This window comes from Trachypithecus francoisi, unplaced genomic scaffold, assembly GCF_009764315.1.
Source record: "Trachypithecus francoisi isolate TF-2019V2 unplaced genomic scaffold, Tfra_2.0 Lachesis_group13, whole genome shotgun sequence".
In the NCBI taxonomy this organism is placed as follows: Eukaryota; Metazoa; Chordata; class Mammalia; order Primates; family Cercopithecidae; genus Trachypithecus; species Trachypithecus francoisi.
The window spans coordinates 22,509,745-22,522,236 of record NW_022681458.1 but is presented as its reverse complement, the minus strand read 5'-3'; the positions used below and the strand labels follow the sequence as shown (position 1 = coordinate 22,522,236).

The 12,492-nt window shown below is 40.7% G+C and overlaps 1 protein-coding gene across 3 annotated transcripts in view; it reads left to right on the top strand.

Annotated features, from left to right (window-relative positions):
- The window catches only part of CNOT9 (CCR4-NOT transcription complex subunit 9), a 30,275-nt gene that overhangs the window by 2,187 nt on the left and 15,596 nt on the right, over window positions 1-12,492 (top strand). For 2 of the 3 annotated variants that reach the window (XM_033230258.1, XM_033230259.1), the window contains exon 2: window positions 10,473-10,652. The exons of the other annotated variant lie outside the window; for it this stretch is intronic. In XM_033230258.1, the coding sequence (XP_033086149.1) occupies window positions 10,473-10,652 (180 nt within the window). The remainder of the gene's footprint in view (window positions 1-10,472; window positions 10,653-12,492) is intronic. 3 annotated transcript variants of the gene reach the window in all.

Here is a 12,492-nt window from a genome sequence, read left to right as displayed (position 1 = left end):
CTCGCCCGGCTAGTTTTTTTGTATTTTTGAGTAGAGACGGGGTTTCGCCGTGTTAGCCAGGATGGTCTCAATCTCCTGACCTCGTGATCCGCCCGTCTCGGCCTCCCAAAGTGCTGAGATTACAAGCTTGAGCCACCGCGCCCGGCCCCAATAAGGGAAATTATTTCTAAGGTTGACTTGTCCATCTCTCAAAATCTGATTGTGTCTTCTCCAGAATTTTATCTTTGATACTGAGCCACTCTTTTCCCTGTGCCTTCCCAAGCTCTGTAGCTATTCCTTTTATTTTCTGTCGCTCCCTAAGGCATCTTTTAAACAACCATTAAAGCTGTGGTACATTACTTATAATAAGTGCTCAATACATGTTTCTTCAAATTTTCAATGCCTTACATTAATTTTAAAATTTGAACTTTTAGATGCACTTTCGCTTATGATATTTGGACCTCATAGCAACTCTGACAAATTCCTTGATACCACTCATTCACTAGGATATATTTAGCTAGTGAGGAAACTAAAACGTAAAAAGTTGAGCCACCTCATTCTCAATTCTTCATGTCTTCCATTGAACCAAACTGCACTATTCTGATCTGGGTAAAGGGAAAGTAATGATACCTATCACTCACTGGAATTTGAGAAGCATAATTAATGCATGCAACAGTCCCCAGAATAATCAAAGCCACTTCAGAAGATGCTTACTTTCTGCCTAACAATGAAAGTGTGTATCTGTGCCTTTATCTCTTTTTTTTAAATAGTAGGTAAATCATCATTTCAGCTAGGGAGATACAAAGTACTGCCAAATGAGAATGTAAGTCAGGTGGTGTGTGCCCATAGTCCCAGCTACTTGGGAGGCTAAGGAGGGAGGATCACTTCAGCCCAGGAGTCCCAGGCTACTGTGTGCTATGAAGGTACCTGTGAGTGGCCACTGGACTCCAGCCTGAGCAACATAGCAAGACCTTGTCTATTAAAGAGAGAGAGAGAGAATGTAGTCACATGTAAATGCAGGATATTATTCAGTAGAAGGAAAACTTGAGATAGTATGGGAAGTATCTTAAATTTTGACTCTTGAGTAGTAGTATGCTAGAAATGTTTAGTGTAGTAGGCTGCTGTAATTCTTTTTTTTTTTTTTGAGACGGAGTTTCACTCTTATTGCCCAGGCTGGAGTGCAATAGCAAGATCTGAACTCACAGCAACCTCCGCCTCCCGGGTTCAAGCGATTCTCCTGCCTCAACCTCCCAACTAGCTGGGATTATACAGGCATTAGCCACCACACCCGGCTAATTTTTCTTTTATTTATTTATTTATTTATTTTGTATTTTTAGTAGAGACGGGGTTTCTTCATGTTGGTCAGCGTGGTCTCGAACTCCTGACCTCAGGTGATCTGCCCGCCTCAGCCTCCCAAAGTGCTGGGATTACAGGCATGAGCCACTGCGCCCGGCCTTGCTGTTGTCATTCTTGATGGAATACATCCTAACATCTTCATATATTCGTTACTGCCACCATTGAGCATAATTTCTTTTTTTCTCTCCTCTGATAAATAAGGACAGAAATACCACACAGGATTATTCTAAAGATTAAATAAGAATAACAGAATGCGGCCAGGCACTGTGGCTCACGCCTATAATCCCAGCACTTTGGGAGGCCAAGGCGGGTGGATCACCTGAGGTCAGGAGTTGGAGACCAGCCTGGCCAACATGGTGAAACTTCGTCTCTACTAAAAATAAAAAAATTAGTTGGGCATGGTGGCGGGCGCCTGTAATCCCAGCTACTCAGGAGGCTGAGGCAGGAGAATTGCTTGAACCCAGGATGCAGAGGTTGCAGTGAGCCAAAATCACGCCATTGCACTCCAGCCTGGGAGACGAGCAAGACTCCATCTTTGAAAGAAAAAAAAAAAGAAAGAATAACAAAATGCTCAGTGGTTGGCTAGGTTCACTCACTGATATGTGACTTGTTCTCAGACTTCAGCTTTGGGAATTCCCAAATTAAAGGCTCACACCTATAATCCCAGCACTTTGGGAGGCCAAGGCAGGAGGATCACTTGAGGCCAGGAGTTCAAGACCAGCCTTGGCAACACAATAGGAACCTATCTCTACAAAATATGTTTGAAAATTTTCCAGGCTGCAGTGAGCCATGATCGTGCTACTGCACTTCAGCCTAGGCAACATAGTGAGACCCCATCTCAAAGGGGAAAAAAAAAACTACAATCTTTGCATGCCATAGGTATTCTGTAATGGATATTATGCTTGTAAAAGAACCAGAGGTAAGCCTTTAAGGCGATGTGTTTTTGTTTTGTTTTTAATTTCCCTCTGATTTCCACCGACAATTCTAGCATCCCCAAACACTTGTCTTTCTCTCACTTTCCACCTAACCAGCAGCATCATTAGTTATTTTACATCTTTTTATTGAAGCTGTCATGGACTCCCAGATGCCTTCCTCTTTGGCAAGTAGAAAAAACACTGCACTTTAAAGGATCTAATTCACTTTCTCCTCCCGAGTCTCCTGATGAAGCTTTAGGCAAATTGCCTAACTTACCTTTGCTTACTCACTTTCATTTTTGAAAAGTTATTTTGAAAAAATACATTCTGGGCTGGGCACGGTGGCTCATGCCTGTCATCCCAGCACTTTGGGAGGCCAAGGCAGGTGGATCATGAGGTCAGGAGTTCGAGAGCAGCCTGGCCATCGTGGTGAAACCTGTCTCTGCTGAAAATACAAAAATTAGCGTGGTGTCGTGGCATGCACCTGTAATCCCAGCTACTTGGGAGGCTGAGGCAGGACAATTGCTTGAACCTGGGAGGTACAGGTTGCAGTGAGCTGAGATCACACCATTGTACTCCAGCCTGGGCAACAAGAGCGAAATTCCGTCTTAAATAAATAAATAAATAAAATAAAATAAGATACATTCTGGCTCTTATAAAATTATGAAGGTAAGCTAATTTAGTACTTCCAGCACTATTAGAAAGTTCATTTTCTTGGAATACCGTGCTGACACCCAAATCTACACGTTGATCTCCAGACTTGGGAAAATAATCTCTATTTCAGTCTGATTCCATTCTTTATTTATTGGCAGGAAAATAAACAGCTATTTTGGCCCTTAAACATAAAGTTACATTGATAATTTGGCTATTTTCTGTTTAAGAAACCATCAATATCAATTTTTTAGTTTACTCAGAGAAGGAAATCTTTTTCTTTACCATTTATAGATAAATGTCAATGTGTTTTATTTAAAATAACTTATAAACATCTTTATACTTTTCACATTGTGTGTTAAGATCTTTCAGAAACAGAAGACCAACTTAAACTGTCAGTACACTGTGTTTGTGACACTTGGAATTAACCATTGCTAACTTGCTTTGGTAAATGTTTTATCTGTGCGTTAAGCTTTCTTGAGAGAAAAAAAGGTGTCATTTGAAATACATTTTCCATATACAAATCATTAAACAGAAAAGGAGGGAGAGTTACTAAATTTTGATAATATAATAGTTGTTTTTTTTTTTTTTTTTGAGACCGAGTCTCGCTCTGTCGCCCAGGCTGGAGTGCAGTGGCCGGATCTCAGCTCACTGCAAGCTCCGCCTCCCAGGTTTACACCATTCTCCTGCCTCAGCCTCCCAAGTAGCTGGGACTACAGGGGCCCGCCACCTCGCCTGGCTATTTTTTTTTTTTTTTTTTTTGTATTTTTTAGTAGAAACGGGGTTTCACCTTGTTAGCCAGGATGGTCTCAATCTCCTGACCTCGTGATCCTCCCGTCTCGGCCTCCCAAAGTGCTGGGATTATAGGCTTGAGCCACCGCGCCCGGCCAATATAATAGTTTTTTAACACACTCATTAAAAGAACAGGACTGTTGACTTTATTTTTTTTATTTTATTTTATGTTTTTGAGACAGGGTCTTGCTTTGTTAACCAGGCTGGAGTGCAGTGGCATGATCTTGGCTCACTGCAACCTCCACCTTCTGGGTTCAGTCGATTCTCCCACCTCAGCCTCCCGAGTAGCTGGGATTACAGGCACACATCACCACAGCAGGCTAATTTTTGTATTTTTAGTAGGGACAGGGTTTCACTGTTTTGACCATGGCTGGTCTCGAACCCCTGACCGCAAGTGATCCACCAACCTCGGCCTGGGATTACAGGTGTGAACCTATCTCTGTGCCTGGCCAGGACTGTTGACTCTAGCAGGTTACAATTAATAATCTACGGTAATGTACAATAGAGCTTTTTTCTATTCTTGGAAGTGTTAAGGGTGATAACTCATAATCTAAATCAGACTTCTCATGATGATTCTATGTGTCCAGCTATGTAATTGAGCTCACTGTGTATCCAGATCCAGCTGTTAATGAGTTCTGTGCTAAGGGAATATTAAATTTTAAAAAGTTTTGTTGGGTTCTTAAGAGTAATTTCTTCAACTTGGAGGAGTATTTGTGCTTTCTATCCTTTAGACCAGGTAGAACTCATCGATTCTAGAGAGTAGAGTTTCAGTCTCATTCTGCTGTATACTGGCTGTGTGACCTTGAGCATGTTAAACCTCTGTTAACCTATTTCCTCTTAGAATTTTGAGAATAAAATGATGTAATCCACAGTGCCTGACACATGGTATGCTCAATAAATGTTACTGCCTATTAATAATTTCTGGAAAAAGCAGACCTAATCTATAGTAGCAGAAAACAACCATGATTGCTTCAGGCTGAGTAAGGGGTTTACTGAAAAGGGCATTAGAGAACTCTTTAGGGCGAATGGATCTATATCTTCATTATGGTAACGGTTACTTAGGTGTATAAATTTCTCGAAAATCTATTGAAGTATATACAGTTAAAATGAGTTCGGTTTTATTGTATGCAAATTATACATCAAACTTTATTTTTTAAAAAAAGAGTTGCTTAGATTAGACTCTCACAACTAAGAACTAAGTAATTTCTAAGATTTTATGGCTGCCTGAGACTGGAAATTATCTAATATAGTTCCTTCACTTTAACAATGAGAAAATTGAGGTTTGGAAAGTTAAGTGACTTATCCTAGGTCACACAATTCTAGAAAAAGCAAAACTGGATTTTGAAGCCACTTCAGGCTCCCACGCCAGTGTGTGTTCCAATTATATACTCATGTAGTTACTTGCAAATTGAGGTCTTTCCTATTCTTCAGTTTGATAAACAGATTCTTAATCCTGGGTACACGGATGCATTGCAGGAACTCTGTGAACTCCCTAAAATTATGTGTAGGTTTTTGTGGTTTTGCAGTTGTGTATTTTTCTGAGGAAAGGATCCACAATTTTCATTTGATTTGATTTTTTTTTTTTTTCGTGAGACAGAGTCTCACTCTGTCGCTCAGGCTAGAGTGCAGTGGCGTGATCTCGGCTCACTGCAAGCTCCGTCCACCTCCCAGATTTACACCATTCTGCCTCAGCCTCCCTAGTAGCTGGGACTACAGGCGCCCGCCACCACACCTGGCTAATTTTTTTGTAGTTTTAGTAGAGACGAGGTTTCGCCGTGTTAGCCAGGATGGTCTCGAACTCCTGACCTCATGATCCGCCCGCCTCAGCAAACCAAACAAAGTGCTGGGATTACAGGCGTGAGCCACCACGCCTGGCCTTCATTTGATTCTTAAAGGGTCTGTGCCTCAAAAAATGTTAACCTCTGCTCTCTTGGTTGGTATCCTGCAATTATTGTTAATGCTTCAAATAAAGTAATCTCCAGTAGGGAAGTCATAGATGAATTTGCTTGCCTGTCAGTGAGCAATGTGTGCTGCTAGATTGAGTTCCATGTCAGCCACAGCCCTAGAAATGTATTAGTGAATTAAAAGTTCAAAGAGTTGTAGCATCTGAACTAGGAATCTTTAGAGGTGATCATTACAGAGTGGCATGAGGAGTAAATCTGCCTGTTGTCTGCCTGTGGTTTCATCGGTTGTTAAATGAGGTTAATAACTACCTTGTTGTGATCATTAAATGAAACCATGTTTTTAAAAAAGGAGAGTACAACAGAACTTTCTCTTCCCTCGCCTGCCATACCCCTTATTCTATTGCCCACCTCCTTTTAAAAAGATGTCAATTACAGATTCTTTTTTGTGAAAGATGGGCCTAAATAACTCTTGGGATATGGAAGAAGAGTAGATACATTTTGAGTTTTGGTGTTTTATTTAGGGATGACGTCCAAAATATTTTACCAGTCATCTGGTTATATAGATTAATATATAACTCAAAATATAAGAATGTTTTCCTTTTTATTCTCCGAAACAATGAAATTCCTATATGTGTGTTACAAAATTGCTTGTTGTATGTCTGTGTGTGTGTATTGATGATTCTCACTAAGTAAATTATGCCCTATCTGATCCATAATGTGACATAGGAAACTATGTCAAACTATTGCACTGACTTCTCTCTGAAAACAACACCTATTAAGTGCTTTGTAATCTCAGTAAGTAGAGAATTTCTCCTAACATCAATGCTCTGTTCATGGTACTGAGTGTTCTTTCAGATTTTGTTGAACTACCACCAATAACATTTTACTTATTGTCTGAGATTTTTACGTATTAACTATATTGTCTAGGTCAAGTAATATAATTTATTAGAAAGTCATTTTTAGGCTGAGCACAGTGGCTTACACTTGTAATTCCAGCACTTTGGGAGGCCAAGGCAGGCAGATCACTTGAGGTCAGGAGTTTGAGATCAGCCTGGCCAACATGGTGAGATCCCAACTCTACTAAACATACAAAAATTAGCCAGACATGGTGGCTCATGCCTGTAGTCCCAGCTACTGGGGAGGCTGAGGCAGAAGAATCGCTTGAACCTGGAAGGCGGAGGTTGCAGTAAGCTGAGATCACACCACTGCACTCCAGCCTGAGAGAGAGAGCGAGGCTCCATCTCAGGGAAAAAAAAAAAAAAAAGTCATCTTTAGATCAGATTTCATCTTTCAGGCAGATGAGAAGCAGTATTAGCAAAGCAGTGAAAAGTGTGGGCCCTGTTGCCACACTGGGTGGCACACACTGTGCCACACCCTGTGCCACCTGGGTACAAATCCTAGCTTGCCATTTAAATTTTAAATAACTTCTCTGTGCCTCAGATTTTCCTTATCTATAAAATGAGAGTGCTGATAAGTATTATAAGTATTTAGGACAGTGCCTGGCAGAGTAAGCCCTGTATGTTTTAAGCTCTCATTTTTATTTTAAAAAAATTGTATTCATCCCATGACAGGTGGGTATTCAGTTGGTGTAACTTACTACTGCTATTAAATTGGGGGTGAAATTCAACAGGGATGATGAAAAGGAGGATCCCTACCCTAGATATTTCCCGGCACCAAACTGCCCTCCTTTTGGCTAGAATGACAGCAGAACCCATAACACCAAGCTAGTGCCCATGGGGGCCACATTACCACCCACCTGACATGGTTCTAGCTCTCTTAGAATCAAAAGCACATGGAGGCTGCAGCCCCCACAAATAATCTCACAAATTAGAGTATTGCTAGCAGCAGGTGTCCATGGCTTTAGGAACCCATGTACGCACCAGGCATTGGCCTTTAAGAGTGCCCACACTACTGCCAGCAGTGCCATCTTCTCTGCAGGCATCAGGCCAGCTCCAGAAAGAGAATATATGGGGATGGGGCCTGGTGTTCAGGAGTCATGGTATGCAAACCAGTGGTTACGAGGGCAAAGATGGGGTATAAGATGCCAACTGCAAGTCAGACTGGCTCTAGTAGGGGTGATGGAGTTTACTGATGGTGGTATCTGTATGACAAGACTTTGGGAAAGGTCGACAGGAATGGGTACTGATTAATCAGGATAGGTACTGTATTGCCAGACCAGTGTCTGTGAGGCCCCCTTTATTTACTGGATTGTGGGGTCATCCGAGAGACTGGGCAGGAAACCTAATGCTAAAATTTTATCTTGTGTTCCTGCTGAGCGTCTAAGGTGATGTAATATTCTAAATAAACACATACCCTATCTTCAGGTAGGAATTACATTTCCAAAAATAGTTTTTAAGTTGAGGGCCTGTTTGTGGCTGCCTAGAAAGGGCAAGTGCCTGAACCACACTGCTTTTGCTGTGGGGAAAGGAGGAAAAAAGCTACCAGATTCCTTCTATCATATTGTTGCTCTAAGAGCTTATGATTGATTCCTTGAGGGCCATCCCTGAAGGGAGTTACAAAACAGCTTTTAGCAGATTACTGTAAGGCACTCAAAGAAAGCTTAAGCTGCATTGTATTTCAGTCTATTTAGCAGAACACCTTGTGGTTCTTTCTGTCAGGCTAGTGAAATAATAAACATGAAGCTAAGAGCTTATAATCAAGCTTCCATTTTTAAAAGGCCATTATTCAGGTTGGATAGAGTAAGTTTGAATCCACCTCAAAGTCTATTTTATGCTTAATTCTGTTCTTCAACAAAGGCAGTTCTTTTTGTTCTTTGTCTTTACATCTGTACAATGGGTAGGTCATCATTCTGTCATGCTAAGGTCTATTGGGAACTTGCAAGTACTGTGAGAAACTGTATTATAGTTCAAAAAAGTACAGGAATATGCAACTTCATACCTGGTTAAATTGAGTGAGTTAATTCCTCTGAACATTAGTGATCTCATCTGCAAGTGTAGATAGCTTTTCCGCACCTCCTCTTTTATTTCTCATGGTTGGGGGCAATTACCTGAGAACATATTGGGCATAGAGATAGAAATCACCAGGAATGTGTTAGCAGTTTAAAGCTTAGGGGTAGCCATTATCGTTTTTCTAGTCTCCCATCTTGTTTTCCAGATAAGAATAATTAAGGAACTTAACCAAGATCACAAAGATATTTGATGACTGTAGAGAATAATAAAATATTCAGATTTGGGGGGAGTATTGTGAGTCTTTAGCATAATAATGAAAGCATGCCTGTTAAGTCTGTATTTCCTACATGAGTAAGTAATGAATGGTTCTCAAAGGGATGTAGTTAGATAATATATTGCAGAATCATTAAGAGGGAGAGCTTTTCCAAATTACAGATTTTCTGCTCAGTTGAGGGGAGATGTCAGAATCACTGGGGAGGGACCAGTAATGGGAAGACATAATTTTTTTTCTCTCAAAAACTATTATATGTATATGTTTTTTTAAAAAAAAAAAAAAGTTTATGCAAAAGGTTTTAGTGTAAACAATGAAAAGTAAGTCTCCCTATAAATCCCCAACCTTAGAGGTAACTACAGTTAACAGTTTTTTATGTGTCCTTCTAGAAATGTTATATGTAAATATGTAAGAATTTTTTTTTATTTTTATATATGTATTAATGGAAACATTTTATATGCTGTTCTGTAACCCTTTTTTGTTTTTACTTAGTATCAATATTCAGTATATAGAGAGCTGCTCCTTTTTTTAAAGGACTACATAGTATCACATTATAAAGCTGCACTAATATTTAACCAGTCTCTTATTGAGAGATACTTGTTAGTTTTCTGCCTTTTTTTTTTTTTTTTTTTTTGAGATGGAGTCTCGCACTGTTGCCCAGGCTGGAATGCAGTGGCGTGATCTCAGCTCACTACAAGCTCCGCCTCCCAGGTTCACGCCATTCTCCTGCCTCAGCCTCCTGAGTAGCTGAGACTACAAGCGCACACCACCACGCTTGGCTAACTTTTTGTATTTTTAGTAGAGATGGGGTTTCATCGTGTTAGCCAGGATGGTCTCCATCTCCTGACCTCATGATCCACCCGTCTCGGCCTCCCAAAGTGCTGGGATTACAGGCGTGAGCCACCACGCCTAGCCCAGTTTTCTGCGTTTATTTATGTATTTATTGAGACAGAGTCTCACTCTGTCGCCCAAGCTGGAATGCAGTGGTGCAGTCTCAGCTCACTATAACTTCCACCTCAAGCAACTCTAGTGCCTCAGCCTCCTGAGTAGCTAGGACTACAGGCATGCACCACCACACCTGACTTTTGCTTTTGCTTTTTTTTTTTTTTTTTTTTTTTTTTGGCAACACAGTCTTGCTCTGTCATCCAGGTTGGAGTTCAGTGGCCGTATCTCGGGTCACTACAACCTCCACCTCCCAAGTTCAAGCAATTCTCCTGTCTCAGCCTCCTGAGTAGCTGGGATTACAGGCGCCCATCACCACACCCAGCTAATTTTTGTATTTTTAGTAGAGACGGGGTTTCGCCATGTTGGCCAGGCTGGTCTCAAACTCCTGACCTCAAGTGATCCACCCACCATGGCCTCCCAAAACGCTGGGATTACAGGTGTGTGCCACCGCACCTGGCCAGTTTTCTGCTTTTAAAACAGTGAAACAGTAAACATCCTGGTATGTCTTTAGCACAGCCCAATTATACCTACAGGATAAATTCTTAAACATGGAATTATTAAAGGGTATGTGTGCATTTTAGATTTTCATCCGTAACTGCCAAAGAGATTGAATAGTTGACATCAAATGTATATATTTAGAAAAGCTCCCCTGGTATTCATGGAAAATATATTTCCTCTAAAACTCTGTTGCAGGGTAAGACTTGGTTTGACTCTAATAAACTCATATTTACTTTCTTGTCTTCATCTGAAGCCTGTGCCTACTGCACTGGCACAAGTGGATAGAGAAAAGATCTATCAGTGGATCAATGAGCTGTCCAGTCCTGAGACAAGGGAGAATGCTTTGCTGGAGCTAAGTAAGAAGCGAGAGTCTGTTCCTGACCTTGCACCCATGCTGTGGCATTCATTTGGTACTATTGCAGCACTTTTACAGGTGGGTTTATATCCATGATTGGCAGTTCAGTTCTTTTCATTACCCTTGTATATTTCTTTACTTTTGCCCAAATGATTTGAAGACTTTAGGAGGATGATTCTTTAAGAATCTGCATTCGTAAGAACCTGTTTTAGAAAGGTCTGAGGTATTTGTTAAAATGCAAATTCTTGGATCTTTATCCAAGTGATTCAATTTAGTCAGTCTGAGGTGGGCCCTCTACTCTATATTTTAATAAGCACTTTCACCACCCCCAGGTGATTGTGATGCAGGTGATCTAAGAACTACACTTTGACAGACACAGCTTTAGGAGTACTGTAAGATAAATCTACATGACAGCGGGAGGAAGGTGGAAGGTAGAGTATAAGGACCACAAGGTACAATATATTCTATGGAAAAGAAATGTTTCTTGAGGGTTTTTGTTTGTTTTTTTGTTTTGTTTTGATTTCTTGAGACGGAGTCTCGCTCTGTCTCCCAGACTGGAGTGCAATGGTGCAATCATGGCTCACTGCAACCTCTGCCTGCTGGATTCAAGCAGTTCTCCTGCCTCAGCCTCCTGAGTGGCTGGGATTACAGGCATGCGTCACTATGCCTGGCTTTTTTTTTTTTTTTAATTTTATTTTTAGTAGATACGGAGTTTCACCATGTTGGTCAGGCTGATCTTGAACTCCTGACCTCGTGATCCACCCACCTCGGCCTCCCAAAGTATTGGGATTACAGGCGTGAGCCACCGTGCCTGGCCTGGAAAGGAAATGTTGAAAATATAACAGCTGTAGTATTAAAGGTGGGTACACTTGTACATTAAAGAATGGATAACTGAAGTTAGGTTCAAACCAGAATGGTCACTGTTGGCTAATTAATTGATATGGCACAATACTAAAATACCTAGGTAGTGGCATGATCATCCATTAAAGTATTGCCCCAAATTCCTAATAATTAGATTAACTTTTCAACTCTTAAGTAAATTCACATTCCATCTCTATTGCATTTAGCCAAGAAACTGATCTTTGTTATGGGAACGTTTTTCTATGTAAAAGTTTTACAAATAATGTAAATGGAAAATTGTAGCCGTGTGCAGTGGCTCATGCTTGTAATCCCAGCATTTTGGCAGACCGAGTTGGGAGGATTGCTTGAGCCCAGGAGTTTGAGACCAGCCTGGGCAACATGGCAAAACATCATCTCTACAAAAAAATATAAAAATTAGCCAGTCTTGGTGGTATACCCCTGTAATCCCAGCCTCTTGGGAGGCTGAAGTGGGAGGATCAATTGAGCCCAGGAGGTGGAGGCTGCAGTGAGCCATGATCATGCCATTGCACTCTGCCTGGATGATAGAGTGAGATGCTGTCTCAAAAAAAAAAAAATGTAAACGGAATCGTATTGAGTAAATCATTACTTTTTGCCAGATAGTGCATATATTCACTGCGTATCACCACCCATTGATTCATGTCCTTACTATAGTTACTACCTAACCAGATTCAAACTTCTTCATGAGTCACTGTGGTTGACTTAACACTTTCTGGCCAGCGATCTCATCAATGTAACTTAAAAGCAGGATGCTGGCAAAAGGAGGAATTATAAAAATTTGAGTATCCCTCAACTGATAGCCTCAGTAGCTGGAGAATATAGGAGGAAGTGTAGATGACTACATTTGCCTCCATAGAAATCTTCCTAGAGACAAATGTAGAAATGTCTTAGCTAGTCTAAGCCAAGTAAGTTTGTGATGAAAGGATATGAGCATTATTTCTGCTCCCTCTTGATGATTCAGTTCTTAAAAGATGCACAGAATTAAGAACTATTTTCTTTGCCTTTTTTTGTTTTGCTTTATTACCATGGGAATTAATTT